At 40.2% G+C, this 20,911-nt stretch overlaps 1 protein-coding gene across 9 annotated transcripts in view; it reads right to left on the reverse strand.

The window, feature by feature from the left end:
* The window catches only part of TBXAS1 (thromboxane A synthase 1), a 242,014-nt gene that overhangs the window by 74,569 nt on the left and 146,534 nt on the right, over positions 1–20,911 (reverse strand). For all 9 annotated transcript variants that reach the window (XM_035343262.1, XM_035343278.1, XM_035343270.1 and 6 more), the window contains 3 exons: positions 20,353–20,441; positions 17,719–17,867; positions 15,815–15,945 (listed from right to left, as the gene is read on the reverse strand). In XM_035343262.1, the coding sequence (XP_035199153.1) occupies positions 15,815–15,945; positions 17,719–17,867; positions 20,353–20,441 (369 nt within the window). The remainder of the gene's footprint in view (positions 1–15,814; positions 15,946–17,718; positions 17,868–20,352; positions 20,442–20,911) is intronic.

A 20,911-nucleotide genomic window follows, 5' to 3' on the forward strand; every position in this document is an offset into this window, starting at 1 on the left:
AAAAAAAAAAAAAAAAAAAAAAAAAAAAAAAAAAAAAAACCTGTTTTGCTTGCATTTGTTAACATCAGCTGGCGGAACCACTGCAATGTTTTTATTGTAAATGAGCTGAGTGTCTGAGGGCAGGCACGTCTTACAAAGCAATATAACTTACATTAAAAACCTGTGTAAATTTAAACCAAAAAAAATAAAAAATAAAATACTCCTGAGTGCCACTTGGAAACTGGAGCAGCCTTTAGCAGCCTGGACTGATCTTAACATTTGTAGTGAAACCCCAGACTTGGAAGGTTTTGTGTAAGTTTGGGCTTGTTCTGATATTTTTATACATTACCATTTCTAAACCCCTATGGGAGTTTCTGGCTGTAGTTCACTGCATTAAGAGAGCACTACGAGTACTGAATGACACCATATTTGATGTCAGAAGCCACACCAATGCCTTTGCTTTTTACTTGAAAGAAAAAAGAAACGTCCCTCCAACAATATCACAGAAATGCTCTCTGAAATGCTGAGCAGGCCCCAGAAGGGGCAGGTGTGTCAGCAAACTGTTGAAAGCACCTCAGCGTGGAAAGCGTAAAACATGTCTCCTGCATGTGACGGACAGCGAGTATAAATCCATGTATAACACAGATTTTATTGGCTGAGTTGGCTACTGAATCTACAGAGTGGCCAATATGAATTCGTGGTTAAGGCAGTGACCAGCAGAGAAACCAGGATGCTTAGAGCTGCACTCCCCTTTTTGCTTTTAAAATACAGTTGTAACTTCTCCATCTGTAAAATTGGTACAACACGCATCAAATCTTAAAAAACCCTGTGAGGAAAAGCGAATGATGATCTCAGAAACCCCTTTAAGACCTAGGATGAAAACAGATTTACGGACTCAAAGAGTTTAAGGCAGAAAGCACCATTGCATCAGGGAAAGAGGCCTGGAAGGAATTCAGCAACTTATCCACTGCATCCCCTCACCACAAGGCAGGATCAGCCAAACCAGCCCTGACAGCTGTTTGTCTAACCTGTTTTTAAAAACCCAGCCAAGCTCCAGATTCCCACAGCCTCCCCAGGCAGTTTACCCCAGCACTGAACCATTTTCATCACGAGCGGTTTCCCCTCCTCCAGTGAGTCACTGCATACATTGCAGATCATGAGAGGGCACCCAGCTGCACCTGTAATGTCTGGAGCCCCAAAACTCGTAGGTATATGTGTCTGCATATATAAGATATGTTATTGCAGTAGGTCTCTAACAAAGCATGCTGATAACAACAACAACAAAATCATACTGCAGAAAAATACAAAGCCATTTTCGCTTGGTAGTGTCTCAATTCAAGAGGTGAAGGAAAAGAGCGCTCAGGTACTGCTGTTTTCTTCCTCGAGGATTTTGTACAAGTAGGAACATCTTTTCTGGTACAAAGAGATCACAATACCTTCTTTGGCTCCTATTATACAAGCTGAGCTTTGAGGCAGTGGAACAAACCCTGGTGCGTGAGGCTCTGCAGCTTCTCTTGGGTTTTGGGACACAGAATTTCAGAGCTGGTTTACATCTTCATTCTGATATTCAGACTCGTCTGACCTCCAAAAAGCAAGGTTAAATTAAGAGTTTTATTAATCTGCAGAGTCACAGGTGAGCCTAAGTTAACCTGAAAGCAAAGTGTGGAGAATTTCTTATAAAGAACAATTTGCTAGGGACCCATCTACATTCTCCTTATGCTGCCACAAGTGGCACTAAAGGGCTTACATCTTGAAAGACGACTGCCGCCTTCTCACTGTATTCCTACATAATCCAGGGATGAAAAATCTGAATTTCAGTTTTAATTGTTAAAGAAGAGGGAGCAAAGAAATACTTCTAGTTGAGACAAGCTGAACATAGGTCTTTATGGCTCATGTAGGAGGAGGCTATTTTTAATCATAAACATGCGGACCTCTTGCCTGAGATCCTAGCTGGAGGCCTGACTTGGCTGAAGCGGTAAGGGATGAAGAGAAATTACAATTAAGGATGCTGAATGTAGCCGCTCACACATTTTTCCCACTACCCTAGAGTTATACCAGAGTTTTAAAGCATAACCTCAACTTCAAACATCAGCCAGATATTATATTTTTCTGGGTTGTTTTGTTCTTTGTTTGTTTTAATTGTCTTTGCTCCCCCCACCTTCTGTTGCTGACATGTTTTCAGCCATGATTCCCTCCTGGAGGCTTCCCTCCTGGAAGCGGTACCCAAACACAGGGGCTTGGCAAAGCCATGAACACTCAGCTATCCTGGTACATGGGATCAGCCTGGGGAGCCCACAGGGGAACCTTAGGAAGCCAATGAAACAGGCAGAGGAGATGGTATAAAACAGTATTATACCATGGACCTGCCCAGGAATGAATAAGCTACGCAAAGTAATTCAGAACAAAGTTTCTGACGTCTTTCCTGCTTAGCTACAGGCACAGGAAAACAGCAGGAATTGTTCTTAACTAGAAGATGACACTTTTGGCCTTTCATAAATCTGTCACTTTGGACGTACTTTGGTAACATATGGGTGGTGGTGAATAACACGGAAGAGAGAAAATAGGATACATATCTATTTCATTCATTCATTAATTACGTGGACACACAGGGAAATCTATAGCTTGCCTGGAGAGATGGAAATCCAGTAGTTCTTCTGCATAAAACCAAGAGAATGCTTGCAGCTGCCATCTGTGACTTTGGGGGGTTTCCTTTCAATACCAGGCTAGGCAGAATGGGCTGGATGTCTAAGAGAAACAGTACATTTCTCCCTGAAACTCAGTTTAATGGCAAACGAGTGCCCAGCACTTTGTGGCAGCTGGTTGGCAGCCCCAGTCCAGAGCCCAGCACAATGGCATAGCCCAGCACAATGGTGTGCCTGTGTGGGGACAGCTCAGAAAACAGCCCAAAATGCAATGGCAAGAGAGTGTCACCCAGCCTGCATCAGAGTGAGCAAGACACAAACGACATTGGACTGGAACCTGCTTATTCTGTATTTGCAAAACATTCAGTATAACAACGCTCTAGTAACAGCTCCTGGCATTATCACAGCACAAACAGTAAATATTGGATATGCACGTGCAGTAGCTAAGCTTCTCCTGCCCCACACATGTTTTGCTGCTTCGAGGTGGAGGAGTGAGGTTATCAGAATACACAGTGAGCAAATAGAGCAAGGGAAAAAGTAACTGAGGAAGGAGAACAGCTTAGGCCAGGGCCCCCCCATGCACGCCACTGTGTGGAACTGGCACTAACTCCAAGTCAGCCCAGAGCTGACCACTCCACTGCACACTGTGCACACATCCTCTCCCAGGGCTTATCTGGCCTCCTAGTGAACCATCTGACACTCCTCCCCTCCTCTGTTTGCAGGAGGAAGGGAGGATGCAGGAAGGGAGTGTTTTAGGATAAGTGCCTGACACCCAGCAGCTTGACCCTCTACTGACTCAAACTGCTGACTAAAGGCTGCTGTTGCAGGCAGCCTTCTTTTTTTTTTTTTTTTTCCCTTTCTTCCCTTTTTTTTTTTTCCTCCCCCAGATTATAATTTTATTTACTTAAATTTAATTTCTGATTAATAATCAGTTCTGGGTTTAGCAGTTGCCTGACATTCAAGATTACGCCCAGAAATATCATTATTGCTTCTTTGTTCTTCCTGCCCCATGTGCTCTCTTCACTGTGCTTGCAAAGTCCCACCACTCACTTCAAAGAGCCATCAAGATGTCTGGGGGCTGTCCTGGGACTTTACTGCGTACCTCCTGTTTTCCCCCATCTCTTCCTATGATTTGTTCGATATCCTCCCTTTCTGCGTCCCATTGCATACATATTGCATACATTCTGTGGGAAGGAACACCTCATTATTCAGTTTTCTGAAGGCCTTAAGTAATTCTGGCTAACAAAAAAAAAAGTCTTTTTTTTTTTTTTAAGTGAACTAATTATAACTGTTAGACTGATATAAATGGTACACGCTGTTAGAAAAAAGCACAATGTTATTTATGGTCTTTAACAATTGAAAAAAAAAAAAACATAAAAAAACCTTTGCCTTTACTATTGCTTTTCTGAGCAACTGCTCTTCACTGCTGGTGGGTAATCCCACTGCTGGTTTATCCATTCACAATCACACCTGCACTCTACGGTAGGATTTATCCCGGATCTTTGGCTACATTGAACTGGCCTTACCCCTGGTACATAAATCTCCTCTACATGTGGATCTCCGCTTCTGTGCACGAAGGGGTACTGGTTCCCGGTGCAGTGGGTGAAAGCTGCATTGGGAAGGAAAGGATTATTTTCAGCTACCCGGTAACCAACAATAAATTGTGTTATCCTCTGCAGTTTCATGGATGCTCGGTTCAGTTATGAGCTTTATCCAATAGATGGCTCCTCAGTAGCAGAAAGCATTCTTCCCCCGCTCTCCTTCCCTTCGGAGAGTTTTCAGTTTGACTTTCTAATATTTACACATCCATTATCTTGCAAATATAGGCATTTTGCTCACACTGATAAACACACAGAAGAAGCGTGTGCCCATGAATGAAAGAACAAAAGAAAAATTAGATGGTATTTTATATATTTTCATGCCACTTTGTCCTCTGCCAGTATAGGGATGCATGAAAAATGACAGGCAGGCACCACTGTGGTCTGGAACGCTTCCTAAAGTCACACACTAAAAAAAAAATACAACTTCAGAAACACATGAATATTAACAGAATGCCAGAATACCAGCCGTCTTTTTCCCCGAAAATATGAGGACATCTCCCATATCTTACAGATCCCTGACAGAGCAATACTTAAGCAACTTACAGGCATCATTACTCCTCTGTCAATGAAAGATTTTTCATGAGGAAAAAAAAACAAAAACAAAACCTTATGTGTAATTATTGATATAATGAACCAGGAGAGCTCTCTGTAATTGGCAAAATGCCACAGGGTGCAAGTTAATATCATTATGAGTAACACTGCCATTTCTGAGATGGGGAAACTGAATAAGCTTCTGTTGTTTTCCAGAAAAACACAACAAGAATAAGAATAGCAAAACCTGAAACATTAATTACATGCAGACAAACCATGTTTATCCCAGATATGCAACTGTGACTTCCCTCAATCAGAAGAGCCGTTCCTGGTCTTTTCTCTCCTGAGATCTACCTTGCCTCGCAAAAAGATCTGGTCAAACACCTGCCAGCGACCCCAGTTTAGGGATCATGACCCTCTGGTCAGACCACACAAGTGAAAAGTGAAAACAGAACACCCACAATAAATAATAAATCTCACAAAAGCCAAACCGTGACACTTTAAATCGCTACTGCTCAAATCCCCACACTTCAAGGGGGCACAACTATAAGCCCACTATACCTGCTGTTGGCGTTTAAAAAAATAGCATTCCTAATAATAACATTTATGCTTGAAAAATTAAGTTGCTTTGAAAAATGGGGAAAAGGCACCAGTTTGGTATAAATATACATATAAATATATATATATAAATACATATTTTAGAGATCCTAACATTAACACAATCACAACCATAATAACAACCGTGTCAAGTGAAAAAATAAATGTTTTGGCCCTGTTCAAAGCTCAGCACACAACCACTGTTTACATTTCAGTGCTCTGAAAGAACTTGCCAAATGCCATACCTCAAACCAGCTTTTTGCTAGCTCAAAATTGGCAATTTGTACCAATCCACATTTTGCTTACTCCAAAACAAACTTGTAGGCGGGCTGTGACACTGTTGCTTCCCCTTCCTCGCTAGCAAACACCCCAAGGAGTCCTCCAGCCCAATGGGTACTGAGCAGAAGCACGGCGCATGCAAGGGTAGCCCCATGCTCCGGGGACCCCTCAGTTAGCACAGGGGCCCTTTGTGTGCCCAGACCTTGTTACCGCATGCAGCAGCTGTGGCATCGCTCTAAATTGTGCAAGGAGCAGATTTAAGCCCCGGTCGGTCCCAGTACTGGTGAAAGACAAAGGGCCCATCTTTCCTCCTTTCTCTCCCTCAGGATGCTGCAGCCAGAAGAACTTACCCTGACCCAAAGCCAAGCATGCAGACTTTACCCTCCTCCTCTTTTTATAGGGCCAAGTTACAAACACACGCAGAATCAGAGTTCGCAACTGCAACACTGACAATGCTTTTCACCATGGAGCAGTTTAAAGCAGGCAGCAGTGATATTCATTAAGCTGTTAATAATGGATTGTGGCACAAAGCAATTTATCAAGTTTCCATTGTAATTAAAATCACTGAATATTTGGGCACTTGCAATGCACCTAGCTCTCCCTGTTTCTGAAGCTTTACATTTTAATGTGAATTATGGCTCCCTCTCCCAAGAGACCTGCTAAAAAGCCCATTTTAATTGGTATGTTTTTAATTGAGATTACATTATTAAAAAGTGTACGTTTCTAATGATGAGAGAAAGGAGATGCTCGGCTCCCCTCTAGTCTCTCTCTCTCTCTTAGACATAGCTTGCTTATCCCAGCAGGAGGAAAAAACAAAGGGTAGTCACTCCAAAGAAAGTGAAGGAAGCCCTGAGCAGCCAAAGGATACGAAGTCAGGGCAAGGCTGCCACTGACTTTTGTGGTGCAGGATCTCGTAGGAAGATTTTTGGAGAGGAAGAGGAACTGCTGTGATGGTTCAGGCTGCTCTTTAGCAAAAGTTAGAGCAAGGAATGCCACGCAGAGATTCGTGCCTCGCAGACAGCTGACACCAAGGGCACGTTCCAGAAAACATCTCCTTAAGGCTTCCAGTGACAGAGAATCTGTCATTTCCCATAATACGGGGCTCAAATGTTAAATTGCCCTCAAAATCCAGATACAGTCATGAGCGGCTAGGGTTTATCAAAGGCCTCCATCTCTGCTGCCTCCAGCAGGCTGAGGAAAGAGAGGCAGCTCCCAGGCCAGCCCGGGCATGGTGGCAAGAAGAAAATAGCCCCAGTAAATAATGCTGAGGTTTACTTTGGTGTGTTGAGGTGGCCATCCAAAAAAAAAAAAAAAAAAGGAACAAAATGCAGACCCCATAAGTGGTTCTTCTGTTGGCAAGATGGGCTGTCAGTGTCTCTTACAGCAGGAGTATGGATCTGCTAAGGTAAGTAGACAGAAGGGAAAAGGAAGAGATATCAAAGGAGTGCAAAGTAGATACCAACAGTTGAGACAGATCAAGGGAAAAAGCCTCCGGAGATCAAAACATACCAACAAATGGACAAGACGGTTGAACCAGAATGAAATATCATGGAACAGCTTTTTCATAACCACTTCAGAAAAGGTCATGCTGTATTGCAAAAAGAAGACGGTGCATGGGGCTGAGAGGTTACCGTAGGCAAATAGAGACACAGACAGACTAACAGAAACATTTCAAGATCAAGCCAGCAATACCACAAGTGCTGCAACTCCCCTTGCAGTTCTGGGAGTGAGTCAGGGAGGAAGGAAGGTGAACCTATAACAGATAAAAGAAAAAGAGACAAAACACGAAAAAAAATTGAAAATGATAAAACCAACAGAGAAAGGGAGAACTCTGCTATTGCAGTTAGGTTAGTAAATCTATGATTTTTTTTCTAAATTAAGAATTCAGATGCTTCTGTCTAGTAACACATGTCAAAAAAAGTCTCTTTATACAGGCAAAATACCCAAACAAGCTATTGCCCTGAATGGAAAGTAAAACATATGCATGAGATGCTTCAACAGATCCCCTGGAAGTTTAGAGCAAGAGTAAGGTTTAGGAAAAAAAAAAAAAAAAAGTGTATGCAAATGAAGATTAGAGGTTATATCCCACCTTGGCATTAAAGGTCACCACCCTGCTATGCAGGAAATTAATCTCCAGATGATTTTGTTCTGTGACAAGATTCCCTTTGTTTGTTGTTTGAAAACCCCACACTCTGGATGAAGACCAGATCACAGATTAGGCAGGAAAAAGGAAGGGCCTTCAGTGACCTAAAGCAGGCTTTTCTGAGAAACTTGGGAGGAACAGACCAAAAGAGTAATATAGAAAAGAGAGGAGGAACTGAGAGAGAGCAGGATTAGAAAAGAAAGCAAATGGGCACAATTTCAGGGTGAGGATTTTTCCTTTCAGTCAAAGGGACAAATACTGACACAGTAACACGACGGAAAGCAAATGAAAGGAAGCAAGAAAAAATATGTCAGAAAGTTTTATTTTATGCTGAAGAAATTGCAAAGGAAAACAGTGCTTCCAAGCCTATAGGAAATTGACCTTAAAAGACAGATGTAACACCGTGTATTTTGCACAGATGAGAACATGCCAGATTACTTACTGATTTGGCATGTATCAACAGATACATGACTACATCAGAGTCCGCCCTGAGTGCTAGGTAGAAAGGCAGCTGGAGATGCTCTACTCCCTTTCTACAAGGAATGGAGCCATGGACATAGAAAAGTCTCACTGGGTACGTGCAACTTCAGTGTCTTGATACCTAGCAACATTTCCCCAAAGACACACAGGAAGCCAACAGGTTGCAACAGCCTTGATCCAATTATTTTCTCTGACTGGAGTATCAGGAGAGCTTCTAACTAAGCAGGGGACAAACTTTATGTCTAAGGTCATGAAACAGCAGTATTGAGTACTAGGTATAAAAAGTATTAAAACCTATGCCACATCCTCCTCAAACAGATGGCCTTTCAGAAAGATTTAATCAGACACTGAAACGCATGCTGCGAATACTCATTACTAGCACAGGATCAGGCTGGGACAAGTGGCCAGCACTGACGTTATTGCCTACAGGGAATTACCACGGGCATAAACAGGCTTTTCAATGCTTCAGCTTCTCTCTGGATGACAAGCACAGGGTCCCCTTGCCATCACAGGGGATGCCTGGGAGGATAGAATAAAAAATTCATGAGGGGTGGGCCAGGTCTAGCTTTCAGGGGAGAAGCAAGAGACCCGGACCCTTTTAAGGAGCAACCATCTTCTTTTTGGCTTCCTCCATTTTCCACCCATGCTGGTCAAGCCACCACAAAGCTCAGTGACACTGAACAGTCACTGAGTTTTCACCTGCACAGTGAGGTCTTATTCTTATTTTTACGGACACACAAAACCAGAGCTGTGACCGCTCCTTCTTCGGTATTAAGAACAGGAAGAGCAGGGTATAATCACAACAGCCAGCACACAGGAGGAGGTGTCCAAAAGGTGAACAAGCTGTCCAAAAGGAAGAAAGAAAAATAAAAAGGCAAATCAAGAAGAGGATTTTTGCTCTCCCCTCGAACGATGGAGCAGTTTCTTTGAAAAAGACAGGTTTGTCATTTAATTCTTCCCTCCTCCAATTTTTCAGAAAAATTTAACTGCAGCTGTAATTTGAAAGGTCCTTACACTATCTTTTGGCCTGGATTTTTGATAAACAGTATTTTAAGAGACTGCTTTTACCATATAAACACAGTTTTAAAAAGTCACTAAAACCCTTGACATTACCAACAGCTGAGCATGTGGGTTTATTTATTTTTACGCTGGTTGAGAAAAAGCCTTTCTTCAACACTAAAAAAAATCTCTTCTCAATTAAAAGATGTTTCTCATATGCTCTAGATCAGCAAAGCCAAATGTCCATATCACTTCCTGCACCGGCTGGTGAAAATAGGAGGAAAATGCACACAAGGCTTATTGACAGAAGTGTTTAAGGCCTTCCTCCCCGTGACTCTGAAGGCATCCAGTTGGCCTAAGAACTTTCCATGGATTTATGATGCTGCAGGGTGCATCTGAACCTCCCTTGTTCTGCCCAGCAAGTGGTAAAGATGCCTTTTAGCTTTTTTTTTTTTTTTTTTTTTTTGAAGGCCCTCTGAAGTAAAGGGTTTACCAAAGGGTAATAGCAAGCAGCTCTAGTATGTAGTGGCTGGATGCAGGTAATCAAGCAGATATTTGCTATCTCCTCGTGACTGCAGTGCTTGCAAAGTGCTGTGCTCACAGGTGTGCTGGGCCGCAGAACTGGGACAGATGCAGCAGTAATGCAAAATTCTTCCTGATTCCCCATCACACCTCGGGGAGGTGAGAAAGTCACCGTTCTCCTTAGTTATTCTGTCCTTGATCTCTTTTGAGGAGAGAGACTGCAGAACTGCATTTCAGGATGAAAGCACCTCAGCCAGACACGTCAGCCCAAGCCTGAAACCAAAAGATCCTGTTTTGCAGGCCAGCAGTTAATCTTTGGAAAGATAATAACATACTGACCAAGAAATTTCAACTAGTGACCAAAAGTAATAAGAACTTTGAGCTCATTTCCCTCTGAGGATTTGAGGCCTTGCTATGTTTAAATGCCCACTTAAGAAATCCTGAGGAAGTTATAAAATTCATTAAAAACTTCATCTTAAAAAAAAAATAATAATATTTTTCTTCAAATTTGGGAAGGAAAGCAACTTTGAAGGCAAGCATTAATGGATGGATTTTTAAAAGCCGCTGAATAACTAAGACTCCTTTTCCCATAATGCCACTTTTTATCCTGTTAGAATCACCGTGTACTGCCCAAGCACAGAAAGCAGACTTAGCGTTCAGAAGATTTTTAATATACTCCAGAGGAATGATACTCTTCTGCTTAAAACAGCAGAGATACGGGTTCGAGATTTGTGCTCAGACCCCATATTTAGCACAGATTCTCTCTACATCTTTAAAGCACATTTAGTGTTCTTGGAAACTCACTTCACTTTCCTCGCGACAAAGGCAGCGGATAAGAACACGATCAAACTGTGAGAACAGCCTTGTGGAACAGAAACGCAGTGTCCCTCCCACAGACTTAGCAAAACAAAAGGACCAGACTGATCCTTCGTTTTACTGACTTTATTAATCAATTCAAATGAATTATTTAATATTGCCATATCGTATGTATCCTTAAATGGACACCACTCTCATTCAAATATAAACAAGTTCTGCTTCGTTTTCTACAACGGCAAGAAAACTGCACACTATTAGAAAGCGTCTAATCCTCCCATCTGCTGTTTCCTTAGAAAAATATTTACTTTTAAACATCTGTACTGCATTTTCCCCAGTTCAAACACACACATAGCTCCTGGAATGTACATAGTATTTAGCAAATTTTTAACTAAGTTTTCTTAGTAATTGTATAGTTTTCCCTTGACAAGGAGAGGATCAGACATTTCAGGAGGATTACCTCTGCTCAACTCATTTCAAGCAGCTCTTGAATAAAATAGTTCATTAGTTCATGAAAAGGAAATACTCCAGGGAGCTGCTGGGGAAGGAAGAGAAAAGAACAGAGTGCCACAGTAATTAGGTTTTCAGATTGTCCCTTATCCTCCAGAATGCAGGTACACACACATGTCCCTCTTCCCCTTAGGTAAAGCATTTACGGGAGCTCATTGCATGTTCTTCCTTGGGAATCAGGGTTCTAGAGATTAAAGTTGTAACCAGGCCATCATTTCCCAGAAAGATACTAAAAGATACCACTTCTTTATAGCACGTTACTGTAACAGTTGAAGGACAGACACCTCACCTTTACAAACATTTAAATAGTTTCATTTCAGACTTCCTCAAAATTCAGTTTCCTGACCCGCCACCTCATTTTAGGTTCCCGTGGCTGGTGCTGGAAGACCAAAGGATCTCCACTCAGCAGGAACCATACATACCTGCCTGGGCATGTAAGCAGCAGGAAAATGGAAGGGGCTGCAATTCATCACTAGCAGTTGCTGACCAAAAGACTTTTTCAGTTTAGACCTAGCACAAGAAAGTACAGAGTATCCCAGGGCCATACCAGTCTCTGGGAGGTCATATCATCTTCAGGACTGACAGCGCCATACAGCTTCTTTGTGGCTTTACACCACGGGGCACAAGGACAGCATGGTTAACAGCGCAGCTTTCATGAACTCTTTTCATTTTTCTGTCTGCCTGCTCTGGACTTATAACGAAAGCATTTGGCTAGCCTGTACATCTCCAGCAAAGTTGGCCAGAACATCAACTGAGATGCCATTGAATACAGTTCTGGTGATACTTCTCTCTGTTTTATCACCCTCTCATTTCAAATCAGCTTGAGACCACCAAGAAACAGCTGATCACCATCAGAAACATCATCAGGTCACTACCTCCCTAGCACGGATCATTGATCTTGAATTATGCATTCACAGCTGACACCAAGACTGGAATAATCAGAAGATGCCAGAAGGATGTGTTGCAACCTCCATGAACTCTCCAATTCTTGTTAAATGGTGCACAGTTTGAAAGCCAAATTTTCCCACATATCTGTTGTGATGCTACAAAATTAATGTTTTGCAATATCTTTATGTTGTTATTTTCCCACTGTTATTACCACGGGTTAAAAATGAAATTCAAGCCTTTTTCTGTTAAAGGGAGGGTGTCACTTTCATCCCGCAGTTTTAGGAGCTGCAATTTTGAGCACCACAAAAGACTTCTTCATGTAGATACCATCATTAAAACAGACGGGCAAGTTAAGAACTGAGCTATAACTTGACAGAAAAACTCTTCCATGAACAATGATTTGCATATCAGATTATTAAATGAAAATCTATCAAACTATCATTTATTGAAACAAACAGACTATCCACCCTGCTTCTGGAAACATGTTGCCTAAGGGAAAAATTGAAACCTGGGCAGATAATCAGGATAAGGTATTTGAACACTTAAATCCTGCTGGAGTCTTCAAAGTAGGTGTTAAGTGGTGCATTAAATTTGTGCTGTTTCTTCTGAGCAGGGTGAATTTGCTCTCCTGTAAATAGTGGGAAAAGCATTTTACAATAATTTGAATTCATGAATAAATGTAATAAATTAAAATTTCTAAAATACGACCACTAAATGTTTTTGTACATAAGCCAAATGAGTGGAATATCCAGGACTGAAATTATTTGACTGACCACAGAAAGATAATATATAATTAAAATGACATCTGCAGCACTAACCGATGGGTTAAGAGAAAGTGACATCACAGATCTCATATAAGCTGCAAGCGTATTATTAGATCTAAACCTGGCTGTAAAATTACTATCTGCCCGTGGGATTATCTTTAGGCATTCAGAAGCATTGTTTCATTTACTGATGGAACAAGGATGATAACAGGCTGACTTTGCTTGTCACATTATTTTTTGGCCTTTCTTTATTCTTTGTTCATGTTCACTGCAGATGAGAAGAAGACAAGCTTCAGCTGAATCACTTTCACAGAGCCCCTCATTGTTTTACAGTTTGTTCCTTTTTTTTTTTTTTTTTTCACGAAGAGATAAAAACATTTTTAATGGTGATAAAATCAATGAGGAGTAAAAGATGCACACAATGTAACATCTAGGAATGTGGCAATCTAAGGAATACCCATTGGCCTAATGCAGCACAGGAAGACTGTAAGATTTTGCTTACAGCTCCCATTATTAGCACAAGGAACCAGTAGCTACCGATTACATCTTGGACTCATTAAAATTCAATGCCAGAACTCCTACTGACTTCACTAGGTACATTTCATCGCTCTAGACCTAGGGCACAGGTCATAACTCTTCAACTACAGGGCTATCTGGGACACCTAATCTCTGCAGATTACATTTCTGCATTAAACTGGACGGCAGCTGCATTTTGATCTGTTTCACATACCGTTTTTATGGTCCTGGCAAATTACTAAGTTCCCTATACTTGTAGCAAAACTTGCACTCCACCAACCTAAAATAGTCAAAATTCTACGAGAGGATAACAGGACAGGCGGTGAAGTTGGGAAAAAAAAAGAAGATCCAAACTTTCCAGTTCCTTTTGAAAGCCATGCTAATGATCCTGAACTGCATAGGGAACTTAATATGCTCTCAGAAAGCTGGTCCTAAAGTGTCTAACTCCCAGTACTTGAAACTGTTCCCATGTGACAATTTTGCAAACTAGGCATAAGTCCAGGAGTAGGTGGGACCACTGCCAGTCATGGACTTGTGCATACACTGTTAAGGTAAACATGGACCTCGTACTTTCCTCCACACTGTCCTGGTACTGGGCAGCTACTGCCACGTGTTATCTTTTAATGACTCTCCCAGTATCCCTTCCAATACAATCATAAGCCTTTCCACTCTATCAGTCACTGAGAGCTGAAAACACACTGCATATGGACAGAATGCTGACTCCTGCTCTTGTCACTAGAATCTCATTTTTCTTTGTTTTCTCTCCTTACCATACCCACCTGTTGTCCTTTATCTTAGCCTGCAGTTTGAGAGTGACCATCTCTACTATAATCAAGGATTTAGCCCCTGAGTGATGCTGCCAGTGCTACTGCCACAGAAATACATTGTATTAATACAAAACACATAGCAGTTAATACATTAACTACCATTCATTCACATTAGATTGTTTCATTGCCCCTTTTATAATTGATACACAGAATAATTAGCCTTTTCACGCAGACCCTGTCAGCATAAATCTTTGAGTCAAAACTCTCCATATACACAGCCCCATCAATATGCTATTAAAAGCTCACACAGGGTATGTGCACTAGAAATTAGGTGTCTGCAACCAGCTTAGATACACCATCCATGTTTCTGAATCATGATTTATTTGTGACTACTCTGTGACTATGCAGCGGTGCATACAAACTTTTGGGTGTAAAGAAGGATGGATATAAAGGCCTAAAGGCTACTGGGGAGGAAAGACTCATAAAGATAGGATTGAAGAAAGATGAGAATAAGGAGACGATAAAGGACAACAAATATGGAAGTGAGATTTCACTGGAGAGAGTGTCAAAGAAAAAGAGGAGAACGTGCAACACAGCGCAAAGCAGCAATATCTTTGAAAATCAATTTGATTTTAAAACATGCCTTAGGTATAACACCGTGCAAATTAAAATCCATACTGTCCTGAAAGATGACAGCTGGGGGGCTAAGTTCTGAGAAAAATTTGGGACGATCCATCCTCACCTGTGCTGTTATCCCATCAGAACTGCTGTTCATCTCAAAGTAGAAAAAAACATTTCAATTATTTCAATATTAACAGATTCTTAATAGGTACGTTATGGCATATTTCATATCAATTGATATGCAACACTTGTCTGTTACCTTTACAATGGAATTCTCTTTGATATTCTTTGTTTCTCACTACACATCCATAATTAATTGGTTAACCTATTTTCAGGGAAATTATGTGCAGTCTGGAGTAAAGAATGGTCAAAAAGGACAAACAGACCCAAAGAACTTTTGTATCACAAAATTTAAGCACGTATCTATGTTCCCAATGTTTCATATATTGAAAATAGAGAGACTTTTATAAAAATATCTGTGCCTTCAGAGTCTTCATAAAATAGCAGTGTTTAACACACAACAAAAAAATCAGAACTGCCTTACATCCAGATGGATGAGAAAGAGATGGGCCACAGCTGATTTGCTACTAATACATATCAATTATTTTGCATACTGGGTATAATTTACTACCTTTTTCTTTAACCATCTCCATACTAAATGTTTGCTCTTAATTAGACATGTAAGTTCTTTCTTTTTGTTTTCATAAATAGTAGGAACTGCCGTAGGGCTATATAAAACCCATGTCAGCTCATAGGTAATGACTGGGTTGAGTCACTCTGTGGGGGGCTCCCCTTTCTCTTATTGTTAAGGAAAGCCAGCACAGACAAGACACCTGATGAAGATAGGAAAAAAAAATTACAAGATGAATCCTTCTGGGTCTAGAAACTGGGTTGGAAAGCCATCCCAGTTGCAACATTTTCTGCATCCTTATTTGGACAGATAAAGCGAGAGAAGCAGTCTTTCTTGTAATGTGTTAACAGTTCCGCATCAGCACCAAGACTGGTTGATGGTACATAGAGCTAAAAATGAATAAAATCTTCACTAAATTGCTTTGAACGTTCAAACAGACTGAGTTCACTTTTTCAACTGAAGCTTATGCCACTTCCAGTTTTTCCTCAAAGCATTTGCTTATCCATATATTTATCACACAAATGGTTTTACCTCAGCTGCATCTTGCTGGTCTCTGAAGACAATTGCATTTTTTATAGTTTGGATAAAAAATCCATTCAGTTCCTTTTGTTTCTTGTTTGGCAGAATTCGAAGCAGTGGGATCATTATGAATGGGAAAGAAACTGTAAGAGATTTTAAAGGAGAAAACACTGAGGCAGAGTGAAAAAGCATGTAATATCCCTTTCCTTTCATTAATATTACAAATCTCATCAAGTGGGATGCATTATTTTTGTGAAAGCTGTTTTTCCACTTTTTTTCTCTCTCTTTCTCTCTCACTTTTTTTTTTTTTTTTTTTTCTTCCACCTGTATATGTTGGTACAGGGTTTCCTTTTAGAAATTCCATTTTTGCTGGAACTCCCCTGCTGGATAGTTGCCTTCCAAGTTTGCCCTGACTTGCAAGTCTTCCACAATGCTTCCAGATTTCAGTTCAGCTCCTTGATGCCACAGAGCCAATACAACAAAAGGAAGAATTGCTCTCACTGCCTACTTGAGCAGCTGCATACAGAACGTGGAGGATCTTGACCCCGTTTAGCAAGTTATGGCACTGATCCATACAACTGTGTAGTAGTAATTCCCAATTCCAGCTCTTCAGTATTTGGACATTGGTTTACTACTTTATTTTGCTTCTCTAAACAGACCAAAGACTCTTAAAGTAGGATGCTACTACAAGGATGGTCTCCATTGCCTTTATAGTCAGGAACTAGATTCCAGAGTGAAGTCTTATACTTGAATAAACCCCTTGTTAAATCATGAACAGCTTAAGACTAAAAAATCAGTCAATTTTCAGAAAACCCCTGTTGCCAACGGGGCAACACTGTTGAAATTCAGATCATGTAATTTACTAACAGAAGGAAATCAAACACTTTCAGGCAATCCAACCCCAAACTCTACACAGCAACTTTCTTTAATGGAGGACGCTGTTAGAGGCTAGGGACAAATTTCTGTCCCTTCAGAAATTAGTCACAAATCCCACTTTGCAATCAGGTTAAACATTAACCCCAGGATATTTTGGATACACAGTTCAGAAGGAAACAGTTCATGTGCTGCTAGTATAGGTGCAATCTGTAATGCCAGCAGGATCAGATGGGCACAGGAAACTTTGCCACTGTGCCACCTGACACTACTGTGAACAGGTTTAGATACTAAAACAGTAAAAACTTACCAATCTTGATTAGGATGCAGCTTATTCAGCTATAATTCTTACTGCCATGTGTTAACAAGGCTTCCATCACCACAAAGCCTTAGTAGTGTTCATGACCTAGAACTAAATAATTTCATACCCTATTCTTGTACTCCCAGTCTAGTCACTGGGAAAATAAATGCATTCTCTTGAAGACAGCCTGTGCTGGCACTTACCATCTTTATCCTTTATAGTTATCAGCCAGGCTGCTGATACTATTTAAATAAGAATTTAGAGGACTTACGCTATCTGCTTACGCTCCTCTACTTCTCTTCTGGTTATTAGCACTCTTTAGTTAATGGGTGAGATTTCAATCTCTACCAAGTAAAGAGAGTGCACAAAAACTTTGCTCCCAGGTTCCCAAGGGCCACACTTTATTTATAACATATAGATTAGGTTGCTGTAACTCTGTTTTAAAACACAAGTGTAGCCAGACCACAGGCTACAGGTGCCAGAAACCCTCAGTTCAAATCAAGCTGGAGTGTTGCCTTCTGTGACTCTTGGTTTCTGGAGGAAGTTGCATTAATGACGACAGGAGCTGTAAAGCATACCATGAAAGTCTAGAGGGTTTTGTGGACTGTAGGCTGAATTCTGAACACTTCTGAAATAAAGCTCACAATACATCTTCCTGCTCCTGCTTCCAGATGTTTTGCAATTTCAGGATGACTTTCAGAAAATTACCATAACGGAGTAGACAAAGGTGGACTGTACTTACGGATTAGAATAAGAAGAGGCTTAAACAAAGACACTTCAAAGAATGTTCTGCAATTCTTAACAAAGGGGTCATCAGGATTCTTCTGAGAGTCCACCTGCGTACCAAAAGCTACGCTACCAACAACATCCAAGGTAAAGCAGTTGTAACACCTGCATTAAGAATGACATATCATTAGCTACAACTTACATATCCATGAATATCTTGCTTCTACAAACATCACATAACATTAATTTTTGTCTCTGATTTTCTTTTTGCTTTCAGATTTGAGCTTTGCCCATGGATATTTCCATCATTCTGACAAATGCTGATGTTTAATAACAACTATCACCTCCTCTCTCTACAAAGTGAACACATTTTCATATAGCTCAATAATTCTACTAGTAATTTATATATATATATATAAAAAGTTCATTTATTATTATCTAGAAATCTAATGCAACAGAAATTCAGAAGCATTATTGTTGTATACATGCAAAAGAGGTAATCTATTTATCAAAACTGCAGAAACAATGTCTCTTACCAGTCCAGTTTGAACTCTCACAAGAGTCACAAGAAGTCCTTAAGTAAAATTTCTTATTAAGGATTTCCTTTGTGTTCTTAATAGCTCCTTTCTAATTATAAATTCCTGGTCAAAACCAAGGAGAACTGACTCCAAGTGAAGCCTGTACCTCTGCAGAGTGGCAGCAAATGCTTTGAGAATTACAAATGATCTGTAGACCTTGGCATTGAAATTTTAGAACTTACTGAATCTCTCCCCACATACCTGGCTATCTATCCAGTTGTCTCACCGTTTTTATTTCTAATGTCCCTTAGCAGCTATACTAGTTTTGAGATAATGGACTAAGAATGTGAAATATCCTTGTAATTTGATTCTTCTGATCTGTTGGTCAAGTCTGCAATGACTGATTTTTTATGTTTTTCTATGACTATTCTTTTCTACAGAAGGCTAATATCAAATTCTCTGATGTTTTAACTTAAGTTAGCATGAATCAAGAGGACAGGACTCAGGACAGCATATCCTGTGTGTATACTGTGAAGCAGAACATCTCAAACTATAATCCTTGGGCCACTGTCATTCTAAGGACACCCAAGCTGATTTTAAAGATAACAACAATGCTGCAGAGCTAAGTAACTTGTTTGGATTTTCAACTCTTACACAAAACAAAAAGGCACTACTGGATGTTGAAATGTTAAAATAGGGATTCTGCAATAAAACAATAATCTCAGAAGCCCTCAATCATTTACCTCACCAAGTTATTGAAAAAGCTTAAACCCTACACTTTGAGTTGTTGACAAAACACTAAATGGCTAAAGCCAACTAATGTACAAGAAGACAGAAGGTTGCAAATAGGGTATCTACAGCCAAAAAATAGCTCCCAAGGCAGTTTTGGGAAACTGCGGTGCAATGAGAATCACATTTATATATGTCAAACTGGCTGAAATGGTAGTATGATAAAATAACTGGAAGAACATATTCTGAGATGGTCAACATCATTCATTTCTACTTTCAAAGTCTTTTCCAAAGTGCCTCTTGAGAGGTGAAACCTTATCATGGATCAATAGCTAAAAGACCAGGCAAAGAAAAAGGACAAATGGAAAAAAGGGAAAAACCCAGAAGGACTGAAAAGGTCAATTTTTATCAGAGCACTAGGCTAAATGCAATGTATCTCAGAGTCTCATAGTAACTCCTCAGATATTTAATATAAAGAGATCTTTGTGCACACACAGACAGACACTTGCATGCATGCATATACATTTACTGGACAAGAGATGGTTGAACAGTGACCAAATATCCAATCCTTTAGATGAAACAAAATTATTTGCACTGTTCCAGGTAGGGAAAAATCATGAGGAACTTCAGAAGGTGCTGACCAACCTAGCAAATGAAGTGTACACAAAATAGTGCCTAACAGTAAGGATACACTTGAACTATTCATTCACCATACAGAGATACTGGAAGAATTGTATGTGCTCAGAGAAGGGGCTAGACAGTATTGTGAACAGCTCAATGAAGGTATCTGCTGAAAGAGCAACAAAAAATGATAATAGGATCTTAAATGCATAACAAATGGGAGAAAGCACAGTATGGAAAATATTAAAGCGTCATTTTATAAATCAATGGTGCATTCTCATCTGGAATACTGATCTCATTGTTTCACAAAAGGCTAGCGTGCTATTAGACAGGGTTAGTAGGAATGTGATAAGAATCATTAAGTGCTCAAAAAAACCCAACATACAAAAACAAACAAACAAACAAGAAAGTGATGGACTAGAGGGATTTGATACTAGATCAATTCCTATATTTGTACATTATTGGCAGACAGTACAGAGCAGACTGGACAGGGACTGGTGCAGCTTTCCTTTCTGCTTCCAGCTGTTAAAACTCCATTAAACATCTAGAAATACATTAGATGCATTCCCAAAATTACTTTTCAAGTATGCAATGGCTCTCCCCATGAAGAAAAGGCATCTATCATCAGACACATCCTCTATCTTATGATCTCCACTTATAAAAGCAAGAGAAAAAAATAAATCTTGTTATACATACAGTCAGTGAATATTTAGAATAATTGCTGCTATTGACATTCTTTTTTTTTTTTAATCTGCTGCTAATTTCTGGTATGTTGAACGTACCTCTGGATATCAAAAGCTTTGCCAGAATCTGCATAGACTTTCAAGTTACTCAGCAGGACATCACAGGCCTGGTTTATTAGCGGTGTCATCTAGAAAGGAATGCATTCTATTGTGAAAATTGTTAAAATGTAAAATAAATAATAATAATAATAAACAAATCAATTATTCTAAATTGGTTTTATCCAGTAGATGGGATGGAACTCTCAGGACCCTCTGCAGGTGTGGCCAGGCACTTTTACACAGGTAAGATGAAATGCTAGGATTGTCTACATTATTACAGGGATGCCTTTCTCCAGCTCTGGGCCTAAATTCAAGAGGCCTTGCTGCTTACCTGACCTTTGGTTCTTGTCCACTTACGGCTATATACATGAAGAATGACTAAGCAAAAACATTCCTCTCTTTTTTTTTTAATCATTCCCTGTCCTAGCTCATGATCTATCATAATCCATATTTACAGGCCATTACATTTAGGCTACATATACTACTGAGCGGAAGGAATAATATTTTCTGTGGTCTCGAAGTCTTCTAAAGATGTCATCACCAGAGGCCTAGTATTTCC

Source organism: Oxyura jamaicensis, chromosome 1 (genome assembly GCF_011077185.1).
Source record: "Oxyura jamaicensis isolate SHBP4307 breed ruddy duck chromosome 1, BPBGC_Ojam_1.0, whole genome shotgun sequence".
Taxonomy (NCBI): Eukaryota; Metazoa; Chordata; class Aves; order Anseriformes; family Anatidae; genus Oxyura; species Oxyura jamaicensis.